Source organism: Hemicordylus capensis, chromosome 4, assembly GCF_027244095.1.
Source record: "Hemicordylus capensis ecotype Gifberg chromosome 4, rHemCap1.1.pri, whole genome shotgun sequence".
In the NCBI taxonomy this organism is placed as follows: Eukaryota; Metazoa; Chordata; class Lepidosauria; order Squamata; family Cordylidae; genus Hemicordylus; species Hemicordylus capensis.
Window position 1 is genome coordinate 162,176,027 of NC_069660.1, and position 14,005 is coordinate 162,190,031.

Genomic DNA, 14,005 nt, shown 5'->3' on the forward strand with positions numbered 1-14,005 from the left:
AATAAATTCAGAGAAATTGGGGACGGGACTGTAGCTCAGTGGTAAGAACATCCGCTTTGCAAGCAAGCTGTCCCAGGTTCAATCGCTGGCATCTCCAGATAGGGTCGGGGGAGAATCCTGCCTGAAACCTTGGAGAGTTGCTGCCAGGCAGTGAGATAGATGAACCAATGGTGTGACTTAGTATAAGGCAGCATCCTATGTAAGATGCTGACAAATGTGAGAGGGATCAGAAGAACTATGAAAAAGACTAAGGTCCATGAGCAAGTCGTGGGGGTGGGGTAGAAATGGATGGAGCTAGATACACGTGGCCTGGTGCAAAAATTAAAGTGGAGGGATATCTTGACTGTTTCCAAATAAAATGTCCTCAGAGGGCATGAAAAGCAACATTACCAGACATCTCTCCTACAGTTTTGCCTCTAAGGCATGCACACGCTCACATGTTTTGGATGTCCGCTCAGTTTATTTTAGATCCCACTCAGGTTGAATCAGGAAGGTCCCACTCTGAATACATGTGCACACACACTGCCTTGATACTGCCACCCAGAACAAAACTTAATCCACACCAAGATGGGGGGCAGCAAAGCATGGACAGACACTTGGTGCCAGATGAAAATTAGCCTGAACCTGTGTAAAAGCCGCCTAACGAAAAGGTGACATGCACACAATACCCTTCCCACTTTGAATTCCATGAACACTTAATGCAGCCAGAATTACTGACAGGCCAAAGGCTGAATGAAGAGCCTTTAAATAGTTTAGAAACAAAACAAACAAAAAAACCCCACTCCGAATGCAATCAAGCCCAAGTATCACATCAGTTATGCAGATTTGGCATAATAGTGCCCTTTTGTTCTGTGCTTCCTCTGAATGGCCACCACCATACCTACAGGCTTCAGGTCCAGTACCTGGAGTTCCCCTTTGAAACCTAACATCTTCCCACCTTTCGAATTTTAGAGAAGATAGAGTCCTATAAAAATTATGACCTGGTACCTCACATAATTAATCATCTAACATCACTGAAACCTGCTGAATGGAGATCATGTCTCGTCAATCCAACTGAATAAGCAACAAACTAAGAATTTAGCAGAACTTTCTTTCTTTCATTAACTTTCAGCATTCTGCATTAGTTTTCTAGTAGCAAACACACTCACCCCCTCTTCCCACTTCTTATTGGAGGGCCACTTCTCCTCTCATTTCTTGGCCCTGAGAAATTCCGTCCAGATTTGGGTGGTCCACTATTGCCACGGCGATTCTGCCGATCAATCCCAGGTCTCTGACTAGAAAAACTTCTCTTGGCTATTTCTTTTTTGGGAGCTAATATGGTTTCCCCTGCCTTAACAACCACCTGTGCCGTTACATCTGCTAGTTTCTTCTCATCCCTCTCACGCCTCTCATTGAAATCACTGCTTTCTGAAGCAGTTTCCCACTCTTCGTTTGCTTGGTCTGAGGAGTTCTGATTAGACAAGTCTGGCGTCTTACTTCCCGACACATCCATAGCACTGCTCGGCTGCTCATTAACAGCATTGTTCACTGCAGTGCTTGACGATGAACTGGTTGTGGCTTCACTTATTTTTGATGCCGCCTCTCTTTCTTTTAGACGTCTAAAGCGTGGTGGCTTATCTTGCCTGGGAGGTCGAGCAGGCCGTTGCCTTCGGGGCCTTTCCCTTGTAGGATCAAACTTCCTCTCAAACTTTGCAGGTGGCCTTTTATCCAGTGGTATAGAACCATAATGCTCATGCCTTCGTGGGGGTTCTCCATCGTCAACTTTGGGAATTTCTGTCTGCCTTGGGTTCCACTGATTCTCTCTATATGCTGGTCTTCTAAGAGTAGAAGGCCGAGGTGGACGGCCAACTGGATCTCTACCCCCACGTCTAAACATTCCACCTCTGCCACGTCTGGAAGGTTCTCCTTTTGGAAGAAAACCTGGTTTGGGTTTATTCTCATCTTCTCTTCCATATGTTTTGTCTAGAACTCTATTGTCCCCTCGAATGTTATTTTCAGGTTTGAAAGACAACAGGGCTTTTGAAGGCTTTTTGACATCTGGCTTTTCTTCTCTTTTGGGGTGTTTGCCTTTGCTTAAGCTGTCCTTGTCTGAAAGGAGAGTATCGCTTGCACTTTCATGCACTTCACTGTCGGAGTCTGTTTCTGAGCCTCTCTGTCTTCGTCGTTTGGGAACAACTTCAAAATCAGAGCTCTCGCTACGGGTTTCACTCTCTTCTCTCTGCCTAAGAGGACCGGAAGGCACATGCTCTACCCTAGGCTTTGTTTCTCTGTAATGTGGATAGTCTCTGTTGTGGCCTCTTCCACCTCGACCCCTACCTCCGTAAGAACCTCTATAGCTGCGACCCCTAGAATAATACTCTCCACGACCTCTGCCCCTGTATCCTTGATCTGGGAACCAATCCCTATCCCTAGCTTCTTTCCAGTATGTTCTGGGGGGCAAACCAGGCTCTCTTCTCACTGGCCTGGTTTCCATTCGAGGTTTCTCTACAGTTCGTTCTTTGCCAATTACTTTCTCTGGTTGTGTTTCTTCTTTTGTTGTGCTGACAGGCTGCTGGACTGGGAGCTGCTGAACTGTCAGGGACGGAAGCTCAAGTGTAGTTTGTGGGCTAGGTGGCTGTGGAACTGTAGGTGGAGGTGTCTGGACAGTTGATGGCTGTTGAGATGCAGGCTGCACCACTGCTGCCTGCTGAACAACATTAGGCTGGACAGGAGGTGTAACTGCAGGTTGCTGCACAGAGCTGTCCGCACACTCCAGAACTTGTGGTGTGCTTTGCAAAACCTTTTTGACGTCTGTGGTGACCTTCTCTGGCTCTAATCTAGAAGGTGGCATCTGAGGCTGTTCCCTCTTCTCAATCTTGTTAACTCTTTCATTTGCCAGTTTTTCTCCCTCTCTTTCCTTTTTCTGCTCACGCTCTTCTCTCTGTTCACGCTCTTCTTTCATATCTCGAAGGATAGGCTTTTTAATAGGACCAGACCTTCTCACTGGCCTGTCACTACCTTCTTCTCTTCTGCCATAAACCGGTCTTGGTCCCCACCTGGTTTCAGATTTAGGCTTAAAGGGTTTCTCAGGTTTTGTTCCCTCGGGCAGTCTATTACTTGAGAACCCCTCTTTTTTTGGTTTGCTATCCAGCCTTTCTGACACTGGTTCTTTTGCCTCAATGTGCCTGCTGATTACTTTGGAAGCATTTCCTTGGGTATCATTCACTGGGTCTTCTGATTTCAGAGAATGGCTTGACCCATGAGAAATGCTCCTCTTCATGGAAGAGTTACTCTCTTCTACAAGCACCTGCTCTTCCTGGGAGCTCTGTGAGACATTTTCCACAGTTACTTCAAAGCTGACCGCAGAAACAGGTGTGTCAGTCTGGTGAGGCTGTGGATCTTCCAAAAATCGGCTTGCAGACTTCTGTACGCTCATTTCACTGGGCTCCTTGAAGAAGTCTGCCTTGGTATGGGAGTCCAACTGACTGTGTTCAACAGAGTAAACTCCTTGAACAGTCATTTGTTCTTGATCCAAAAGTGCCTCAGGCCTAGATGAAGAAGAAAGTAATATTTTTAGCTGAAGCCTCAATTATATCTTTATTCCTTGTCACACATTAAAAATAAATATTATTTGCCTGCTGTAAGTTCTGATTATATCTACTCACAAAGTTAGGGGGCTACTTTTAGAAAAATATTTTTAATCTATGAAATGGGGGGGGGGGCGCTAGGACTTGCAGATCCTAAAGGTAAAGTGTGCTGTCGCGTCGGTGTTGACTCCTGGTGACCACAGAGCCCTGTGGCTGTCTTTGGTAGAGTACAGGAGGGGTTTAGCATTGCCATCTCCCGTGCAGTATGAGACGATGCCTTTTAGCCTCTTCCTATATTGCTGCTGCCCAATATAGGTGTTTCCCATAGTCTGGGAAACCTACCAGCAGGTATTTGAACGGGCAACCTCTAGCTTGCTAGTCAAGTCATTTCCCCACTGCACTATTAAGTGGCTATTAAAGGTACAGATCCTAGCACACTAATAAACGATATAACATTACCAGAGATCAATGAATATGTACACCATTTTAGCCTACAAATTTAACTCCCAAGTCTTGGGTATAATGAAACGTATTATGAAATATTTTATTTAAAACATTTCTATCCTGTCCCTTCAGCACACCGCTGCTCAGACAGGCTTACAATAAAACAAACCACACAAAAACGAACAACAAGATGATAAAAATTGCAGACTGGACTAAAACTGAGAACTCAGTTAAAAGCCATTTCAAAATACTTCTTTAAAAAAGGAGGAATTTCATATTTTTTTTAAAAAAAAAAATCAAGGAGGGAGACTGATGAAGTACGTCTGAGAGGACATGCCAAAGATTGAAGGGGAGGAGACTACTGAGAAGCCCTCCATAGTCCCTGTCAATCAAATCTGAGTCAGTGGTGAGAGAAGGCCTTGAGATGGAGATCTGAGGATCTGCACAGATTCATATAAACAACCCCAGGCTCAAGCCATATGGGGTTTTGAAGGTCACGGCCAGTACTTTGAATCTGACCCAGAAGCAAACTGGCAGCCAGTGAAACTGCTGCAGGATAGGTGTAACACTTGTGCAGTGCCTATAAGCATCCTTGCAGCAGCTTTCTGAACCAGTTGGAAGTTTCTCACCCACCTTTAAAAGGCACTCCCACATACAGTGCACTGCAGTAATTCAATCTGGATGTAACCAATGCACGGGTATCAGAGATCAACTCCTGTTCCTCCAGGTTGGGTTGCAGCTAGCATACCAGCCAAAGTTGGTAAGAGGCATTCCTGGAAACTGCCAACACCTGGATCACCAGGACGACAAACCTGGTCTTTTAGGGGGAGTTGTGTGTGAACCCCACCTAACAAGTTTTCCTTCAAATTACTGGTTTTAATCAAAGAACATTTCCTTCTTATGTGGATTTAAGTTTCTTATGTTTGCCCTCACAGAACAGCCTCCAGATATCAGCAGATTCAAACAACAGGTAGAGGTGGGTATCATCAGCATACTGATGATCTCTCCCAGTGGATTCACGTTTATGTTGAACACCGTGGAAGAAAGGATAGAACCCTGCAGCACACCTTAGCTCAATGGTCAATGGGGTAGAGAAAGCATCCTTCAACACCACCTTATGGGTATGACCCTCCAAATAGGAACGGAGTTATAAAACAGTGCCTCCAAGTCCCAACCCAGAGGGATGATCCAGAAGGATACCATGGTCAATCTTACTGAAAGCTGCTGAGAGGTCCAGAAAAATCAACATGGTCACACGCCCCAATCCATCTCACAATAAAAGTCATCCACCATGAAGACCAAGGCAGTTTCCATCCCTAATCCAGGCCAGAAGCCAGACTGAAAAGGATCTGGCTTCATCCAAGATGCCACCACATACTCTACCTTGCTCAGAAATGGCAAGTTGGAGATTGTCTGAACATTGTTCAGGACAGCTTGGTCCAGGAATGGTTTTTCAGAAGGTGCCTAAAGACTACCTCTGGGGGAGGGGGGCACCTCCCCCTATTTCAGGGAGGCATTTTTAACCCCAGTAACCCAGGACTATCCCTGGCTACCCTCAACAGAGAAGTGCAATGGTCAAGCATGCAAGTAGGTCTGACTTACAAGCAATTTGTACATTATAATTAATAAAATAAAATAAAATTACAAGGACAAATTCAACCAGCATCTCCATAGGTCTTCAGAAGATATTAAAGTATCTCTTAAAACCTTCTAGCAATTTTAAGAAAGGCTTTAAAGCTCTCATCTTGTCCATCTTCTTAACTCCTCTTAAAAATTCATACTTATTTTATAAATGACCACAATGTCCTCACAGCAAATACATGGCTTAACAGATCTGAACAAGACATTACACATCAGATATATGATCTGCCTTCAACTGCTTAGTAGTAAGTTTTTATTAAAAAACAAACTAAAAATTGAGAGCAGAAAAGTGATGGTGGCGGTGCAGAAAGGGGAAAAGACATCAGTTCTCTTAAGTGTGCTCTCCAGGCTGCCTCTCTCTCCATGGAGAAAAAGACACAGTTCCCTGTTTATTTCCCCACAGGTTTGGCAGCGCCAGGTGGGATCTGTAAAAAGGAGGAGAGCAGGTCCTTGCCTGCTGCCCCATGCAGCTTCCTGCTGTGGCGGTTCTCCTCCCAAGAACCTGTGCATGGTGCCACTTGCTGGTCAGCATGGTGTTGATGACAAAGCAAGTGGCACCTCTGCATGCACAGACACCATAGGGCTGCTGCAGCAGGAAGCTGCATGGGGCAGCAGAGAGCAGGTAAAGACCTGCTCTCCTCCTTTTTACAGATCCCGCTCACCGATTCCCCCCCCCCACACCGATGAACCTGTGCATGAACCTCAGATCATGCACATCACTAGCAAGAAATAAACTTGGGGAAAGAAGATTTTGAGCGAACAGCAGGAAGGGAAAGGATTCAAACAAACATACATATATACTGCTGTGACTCTAGCATAGGTGCTCTCATAGTAGCTTTTCATTTAAAAAACCTTATCAGAAGACTGTTAATGCATCTCTTATGTAATATCTGGATTAGTCCATATAGGTTTCTAGGCCTGACATTCAACTAATATAAGATCAGCAAAGCATTCCAAGGCTTCAAAAATGTCTTTTCCAAAATGTTTTGAAGCCAAACATATTTGATGCTGCTAGCCATCTATTAGTTCAGCTAGAGCAAAAGGAGCTGGATTTTCAACTCTATATATCCACTGCCTCTTCAAGGCACTTGTTTCTAAAACTAAAATACTAGCTATAAAAGGGGAGATATTGGCTGACATATGGAGCAAGGATGCACAATCTCCAGGGACATCTTTTCAGGTGGCACAGAGGGCTTCCTGGGAAAGGAGAGAAAGTAAGAAATTGCAGCTTCCCTGCTGAACTGGTGCAGTTATGTGGGAAGTTCTGCTAGGCTGTTCTCTTGCTGCACTGGTACATCCTTGCACTCTGTATATCAGCCAGTGACCTTTGGCAAAATGGAAACTGTGTCAGCTACACCTGAAACACACAGGATGCAGCAGGGCTGTGCAACATATAGACACCATATGGCAAGATATTCACACAGCTTACCTTAGATCTTCAGTTTCTTCCAGGATTTTGGGGGGTGTACTAGCCTGCTGAGGTTCTGTGTGAGGATAGGGATCTGACCCCCACATCATGCGTGGTTCTGACAATGATATAGCATGCTCCCTTGCTGATCGAGTAATGTGATCAAATGAATCTGAACCAGTTCCGGCTCCTTCCATCTGATCCCTTCTCAGAAGTGGCTTAGGAGGTATAATTCCTGTGACGAAGATATTCAAATTAAGTAACTGAACCTATTGACTCAAAAGATGGCTTTGGAGGCAGACATTGACTGTAATTTCTGATATGTCCTAGCAAACCTCAGTTATTTCCATTCTGCTGGGGAACTTCAACTCTAATCTGTCTGCACTCTGCTACCGTAACCTTGCCTCCAAAAAACTTCAGTGTTTAGATATTACTCCCATAACTGTAATGACAGAATATCCAAGTGCAAGAAGATGCAGACTGAAGCATCTGTTAGAGAGGTCAGATATGCAGTTGCTCAAGCAAAGGGCCTTCTCAGTGGTAGAACTACAATTATTGATCAGTTTTTCTAGTGTGTCCTGCAAGGCAACAACCCTGCAGTTTTCAGCACTGGATAAAAGAGAAATGGAGATGAGTTGCTATTGTTTTTCTTTCACCATTCTGCTTTAAATGTTGCTCACCACTTTGGGAATTTTAAAAACTCTTCAGAACCAAGCAAATTGTTTCCACATAGAGCATTTTCTTCGAATGTTTCTTCACTAAGATGGAGCCACAGAAAGAGTTAACTTTCTCTCTACATTCCTGCTCTAGGCTGCAATGGCCACAATTTTAGTAGACAAGCTGCAGCACCATCACCCGCATCCCTGAGAAGCAGTAGACAACTTTCAAGGACGCACCAATCGATAAGTCAAAACATTCCGTGTAAAGAAAGCTTGACATAAAAGGCAATAGAGCACAACTGGTAGCACTCAATATGTATTAGTAATCTACAGAATGTCTTTACAGTATTGGGCAATTTCACATTTGCAACAAAGATGAAAGCTTTCAGTATGTGCCTGTCCTAGAGAAAAGGGGGAAAAATAGAGGAGACCAGAATCCAAACAAGTAGGCAGTGTGCGCTTGCAATGAGGAAATCTCTTTGTTGAACTGTGCCCACAAACTGTCACATATACAATAGAGATTTTCTTAAGTAGTGTAGACAGACAGAAAGGCTAGTAAGAGCTGAGCATTCTATCCCACAGTCCAAAGGCCTCCAAGAACTTTTGCTAAAGGTGGAAACAGAAGGTGGGACAAAAGGGGGAGTGCCTACAAAAGCTTACGATCTGCATCCTAACATGGTGAATGTGCTCATCTGTAGCCACTAACTGTGTGATAATGCCAGTTATCTGCCTCTGCAGTCAGAATACAAGGAAGGCAGGGGTTGGAACAAGCCTACTATGCGGCTGAAAGTTCCATACAATCAGCACTCCAAAAATGTACAAGTGCCATATTATAAACAATTTAAGACATTTGTATGCTGTCTTCCTGTCAAATGGCATTTTTAAAATTCCATAAAGACATCAAGCATAATAAAATAGCAAAAATACAACAAATTCTTCCACTATACAACAAGGTTCTGGTAAGAACTAATTTGCCTACTTTCCTTTCACTATAATCTTCACTGATAATTACCATGTTCTCAAGTTAGCCCACTTACACCTCAAACATTCACAGATCCACCGTCTTGACAGTTCTGGTAAGACATCATTACAAACTATGTCCAAGTATCCCTATGTGTCCCTTCAATTGTACCAAATTTGGTCCAGACAAACATATACAGCTAGGTGATCTCATAAGCTTACTTTCCTTAAGGAAAGTAGACTAAAATTAATAGATAAAGGCCGTATAAACTAATTAAACAGCAAGTCAGTCATCTGTTGGCCAAACTAGGCAAACTACTATAGTCCAGCAACCCAATACTGCACTAAATGAAATAAACAGCAACATACTACAGAAACAGGGCAGGCTTTGCCTAGTACCTAAAGGACAGCAATGAATGATAGAACTCCTCAGGACAGAACTCCAGAGTCAGAGCATGACCTCTCCAGTAGCCACCAGCCTAGTCTCCACAGGGGAGGGCACACAGAGGGCAGACTCCAACAATCTTAGCTGCTGGAAAGATTCATGAAGGAGCAAACAATCCTTTGGGTATGCTAGTCCCAGACTGCTTAGGGCTTTAAAGGTCATAATCAGCACTCTGAATTACACCTGAAAACAGGAGTCCAATGAAGCTTCTTGAGTATAGCCAATAGGGATGTGCACCGGACCGGTCTGGGGCCATGTTAGAGGCCTCTGAACCGGTCCGGATTGGGTGGAGGAGTAATCTAGGTTTTTTTTGGGGGGGATAGTAGTTATTCCTCCCACCACTTTCCCCCCTCCGGCGCTCGACTTTTTAGCAAAGTTTTGGGGGCGGCAGCGTTCCTCCCTGCTGCCCCTGCCCCCGCCGTTGCCCAGCAAAAGGGGAAGTTGAGTGCACGCATGCGCCTGTTGCGTTGCGCACCTGTCACCACCACGTGCACGCTGCACACATCATGTGCCCACGCAACGCATGTGTGCACTCAACTTCCCCATTTGCCGGGCAACGACGGGGGGCGGGGCGGCAGGGAGGAATGCTGCCACTCCAAAAAAACTTTGCTAAAAAGTCGAGTGCCGGAGGGGGCAAAGCAGCGGGAGGGGTAAGTACTACTCCCCACCCTTAAAGCTACATACCCTCCAGTGCCGGACTGCACCTCCGTGGTTCCGTGCACATCCCTAATAGCCAATACAATATGAGTGTATAGTAATACACTCATATTGATTTAGATAAGCTTTTAAAGAACTACCACATGGTTCCTGGCTACCGGTTTCTACTTTAAGCAACACTGATAATATAAGGCTGTACCCGGATGCATGGGCGGCATATCCATAGCAGGTCTTCCTGACATCATGCGTGGATCGACGTAAGACTGCATCATGAGCCACCTTGGATCAAAGCCCATAGAAGCCAAATGTGGGGGGTGGGGCTGCATGGGTTGGTAGAGGGGTCTATGTGGTGGTGGGGGAACAGGACCACTAGAAGGCTGTGATGGTGTAGACTGTGGCATGACCCCTTGCTGCTGCTGCCACTGCTGCTGTTTCATCTGCTCCTACAAAACAACATGATTTTTGATATGCTGTGAGAAATGTTTGATCTTAAACAAGTTCTCTTGCTAGAAATGTTTTAGGCAAAAACATTATTTCTGAGACAGGTTGCAGAGTCTTCTCACCCATGCCTACATTTCCTATGTTTACTTCAAGGAAGATGTGCCCAAACATTCACTGGTAGAGAGCACATACAATGTTTCCGATACCTCAGCTTCAGACTCTGATTATGATGGGGACCCTGAATGGCATCAATCATAGTTAAGGGTATCAGAGGAAAGGTGCAGGGTGAGGGGAATTAGATCGGGATTGCTATTGCTGCACCAGGTCACCGAGGACAGTAAGAGGGAGCAAGAGGGTCTGCAGGACTTGGATTGGACAGGTAAAAACTGCTCCAGCACTAAGGGAACCATACTGGGACAGGATCTGCACATTTCATAGGAGGGCAGGAGAGGGGGTGGGATCCAAATAAACAGAGATACAGATAAACAAACCAAGTATCACCTGTGGCACAAATTCTGGTTTGTCACAAACAAAAATGACAAACTTCGGCTTTGCATGATGTCTGAAATAACTCGTTAATGTTTGGGTTTCTTAACAAACATGACAGGTGGCAAAGTATAGCTAACAGGCTATTATACAAGAGCAAAGCTTACAAAGGCTTATGAATCAGGAAAGCTGTCACCTGCCCGCTTACAAGTTTACCACATATCTTATCATAGAGTTTAGTAGCCTATATCTCCAACCAAAAATTCCAGTTATTTAAATGAAATATTTAGTCTAAACGTCACACACTCAAGATTTCACTTCCACACTATCGTTAAATGGTAAATATACACTTTAACCTCCAGATGGCAGCATTTTACCTGTTGCCTCTGAAACCTGGGAGGCAATGACTTCTGAAACTGTTTTGAATAGCCAGAGGAAATAGCAGGACGAGGCTGAGCACCTGCATCAGACTCACTTTCATGAGAACTGTCTCTTTCATTGTGGTTGCTTTCTTGTGTGGTAGAGACAGCTTGACACTCTGTACAAGGAAAAACAAAAGGTGGCAAGATTACCACCAAATATGATGCAGGCGATGAATTGGATAATGAGATGGACAGAGATATATAAATATGGCACAGAAAAGGACAATCCTATACAATGGAAATAGGAGTACAAGAATGGGCTCATTCTACTGCTGCAGATATTTCTGCTTGCTGTCTTTGCCTCTGCTTCCAAATCTCATCCTCACACAACAGGATTCAGTGGGCCTCTCTTAAGGCACACATGCCATCTTGCTACTAAAATACAACTGTGAGAGAAATCCCATATTTTACAAAAGTGCATTGTGTCGTAATAGAAGTCGATACTCCATGGCCAGGATTCAAAGTAGGGAGAGTGAGTGTGAGAGAGAAATTGAGATTAAAACTGTGTATTCAGAGCAGCTTGTTTTTTGAGGTGGGGGGGATGCGAGGGGGAGTAGTTCCCACTTTAAATAAACTAAGGTGCTGTTCAACAAAAGTAGTAGCTGTTAGAGCTGATGCATGGAGTTAAAAAAAGCTTCAGCTGCACATATGGACTGCAATCCTACTGACAAACCATTTAAATTCCATCAACTTTAATGGGACTTAAGCAGCCTGCATGCAAGGCCGCAGCCATGGTTTCTATGTATACACAGTTTCTTTCTATAATCCATATCATTCAAAATGGACAATAGAATTTGTAAATGTATTCAGCTTCCAACTTTCAAAATATTCTTTAGAGGATTTTTGTTTGAAACCCATCTTTAAAATTTTTTGATGGATGCCTTAACAAAACTTTGGATCTTATAAATAGACCAGTATAATTTAAGAACATGCAACCACAACCAAGTTAGCTTTGCTACAGGATGCCCAGATCAAACTGATGGAGAGATATTTATGATTGTGTTGTAGGCCAACGTCCTACTTGCCTTAAATAAATGATTAGAGCCCAGAGCCTCTGGATGGGGCAGTTTGTAAGTGTAATAAATAAATACAGACCTCTCTCTTCCTTGTTGCTACTCTCAGTTTCTTGTGGCTTCTCTACTATCACAGAGGGAGTGACTGGTTCTTGAGGCTCAGAAATCTCAGGCTCAGGTTTCTCTTTTGCATCTTCTTTCTCCTCCTTTTCCTTCTCATTCTCCTGCTCTTTTTCCCTTTCTTGGCTTTCTTTTTCTTCTCTCTCCTTTTCTATTACTTTGTCTTTCTCTTTTTCAATTTCAATTGCTTTCTCTTTTTCAATTTCCCTGTCCTTCACGCTTTCCTTTTCTTTCGGCGGCTCTTCGCGAGGTGGTTTTGTTACGCAACCAAATTTCTCATTTAACCGTTTTAGCTTCTCGGCACATGCGGCTTTTCTTTGCTCTTCCATTCTTCGTTCTTCCTCCTCTCGCCTTTTACGGGCCCGTTCTACTGCTGCAGATATTTCTGCTTGCTGTCTTCGCCTCTGCTTCCAAATCTCATCCTCGTCTGGTACTAGCCTAGGAGGAAAAGGGCCTTGTCTTCCTGGCCCTGCCAGGCGATCTGGAAGTGGGTGCTATAGTGTTTTTTGAAATGAAAACAAAGAACAAAACCAAAGTAAAATCTCAAGCAAAGATAGAATGTTAGATCAAGTGCCTAAATATAAATGCAGAAGGATGCTCTGATATATGTGTGTGTGTGTGTGTGTGTGTGTGTGTGTGTGTGTTTAGTAGTCCTGCAAGAGTGGCTTTCAAGCGATAAACTGCCAGAAGGTGTATCACATATTATGGGGTCAGGCCAAACAAACAGTGTATTGATCACAAGCAATAAGAATTAGGAATAAATTCCCATGAATTCAATCAAGATATTTACAAGGAAAACAAAAACTTAATTTAAAAAATCAGTGGCTGTTCCATACATTACAGGATGCACTGCATGCCTACCAGATTATTCCTTCTTAGTATAATCTGTATTTGACTAAAATTAAGGCAAAGAAAGGAATTTAAATGTTTGACAGGTGGGCCCAGATATTACTTCCACTAATCAAATGTTTTCCTCATACCTGAAGAACAGATTTTGAGTGGATCCCAGAACTGCTCCTTTCAAGCACCGAAGATTGTGCTGATGACAGACCTCGCTCCTGTTGGATGAAGACAGTCAGACTATAAACATTCTTGCAAAGTCAAGAAAGTGTAAGTGTTTAGTGCTATACAGAGGCAGACAAATAGAGCACAGCAGAAATAAAAAAGTAGAGAAGATACCCACACTTGTCTCAAGCACACACAGGGGTAGTAACACATTCTAAGCTTTTCTACACGGACATAAAAACAAATCCCAATATTTGCCTCTTCAGTACTAATGGAATGTAACCAAAGAAAGTTAATCATAACTAGTAAGTTATGTAAAGTTGTGCCGTTGAGTCAGTGTAGACTCCTGGCGAACACAGAGCTCTGTTTTCTTTGGCAGAATACAGGAGGGGGTTACCATTGCCATCTCCCTCACAGTATGAGAGGATGCCTTTCAGCACCTTCCTATATCACTGCTGCCTGACATAGGAGTTTCCCATATTCTGGGAAACACACCAGTGGGGATTCAAACCAGCAACCTCTTGCTCCCTAGGCAAGTTACTTCCCAGCTGTGCCATTAAGTGGCTTTCATAGTCATAATTATGAACCACTGAAATAAATGAAAAGCATTAGTCATCAGGGAACATCTTTTGTATGAGCGTCTTACAGCTAGTAATAATTATTTCTAGAATGTTAGCAGGCACCATCTAACAGGTAAAGAGAGACAGAAAGTAAAGCCAAAGAAAGGGAGGCCAAAAG

General features: G+C 43.8%; 1 protein-coding gene across 8 annotated transcripts in view; it reads right to left on the bottom strand.

The window, feature by feature from the left end:
* Positions 1-14,005, bottom strand: part of PRRC2C (proline rich coiled-coil 2C) — a 115,757-nt gene that overhangs the window by 52,745 nt on the left and 49,007 nt on the right. For all 8 annotated transcript variants that reach the window (XM_053313514.1, XM_053313518.1, XM_053313516.1 and 5 more), the window contains exons 11-16: positions 13,243-13,320; positions 12,225-12,756; positions 11,085-11,245; positions 9,980-10,223; positions 7,081-7,294; positions 1,149-3,527 (exon numbers count right to left, since the gene is read on the bottom strand). In XM_053313514.1, the coding sequence (XP_053169489.1) occupies positions 1,149-3,527; positions 7,081-7,294; positions 9,980-10,223; positions 11,085-11,245; positions 12,225-12,756; positions 13,243-13,320 (3,608 nt within the window). The remainder of the gene's footprint in view (positions 1-1,148; positions 3,528-7,080; positions 7,295-9,979; positions 10,224-11,084; positions 11,246-12,224; positions 12,757-13,242; positions 13,321-14,005) is intronic.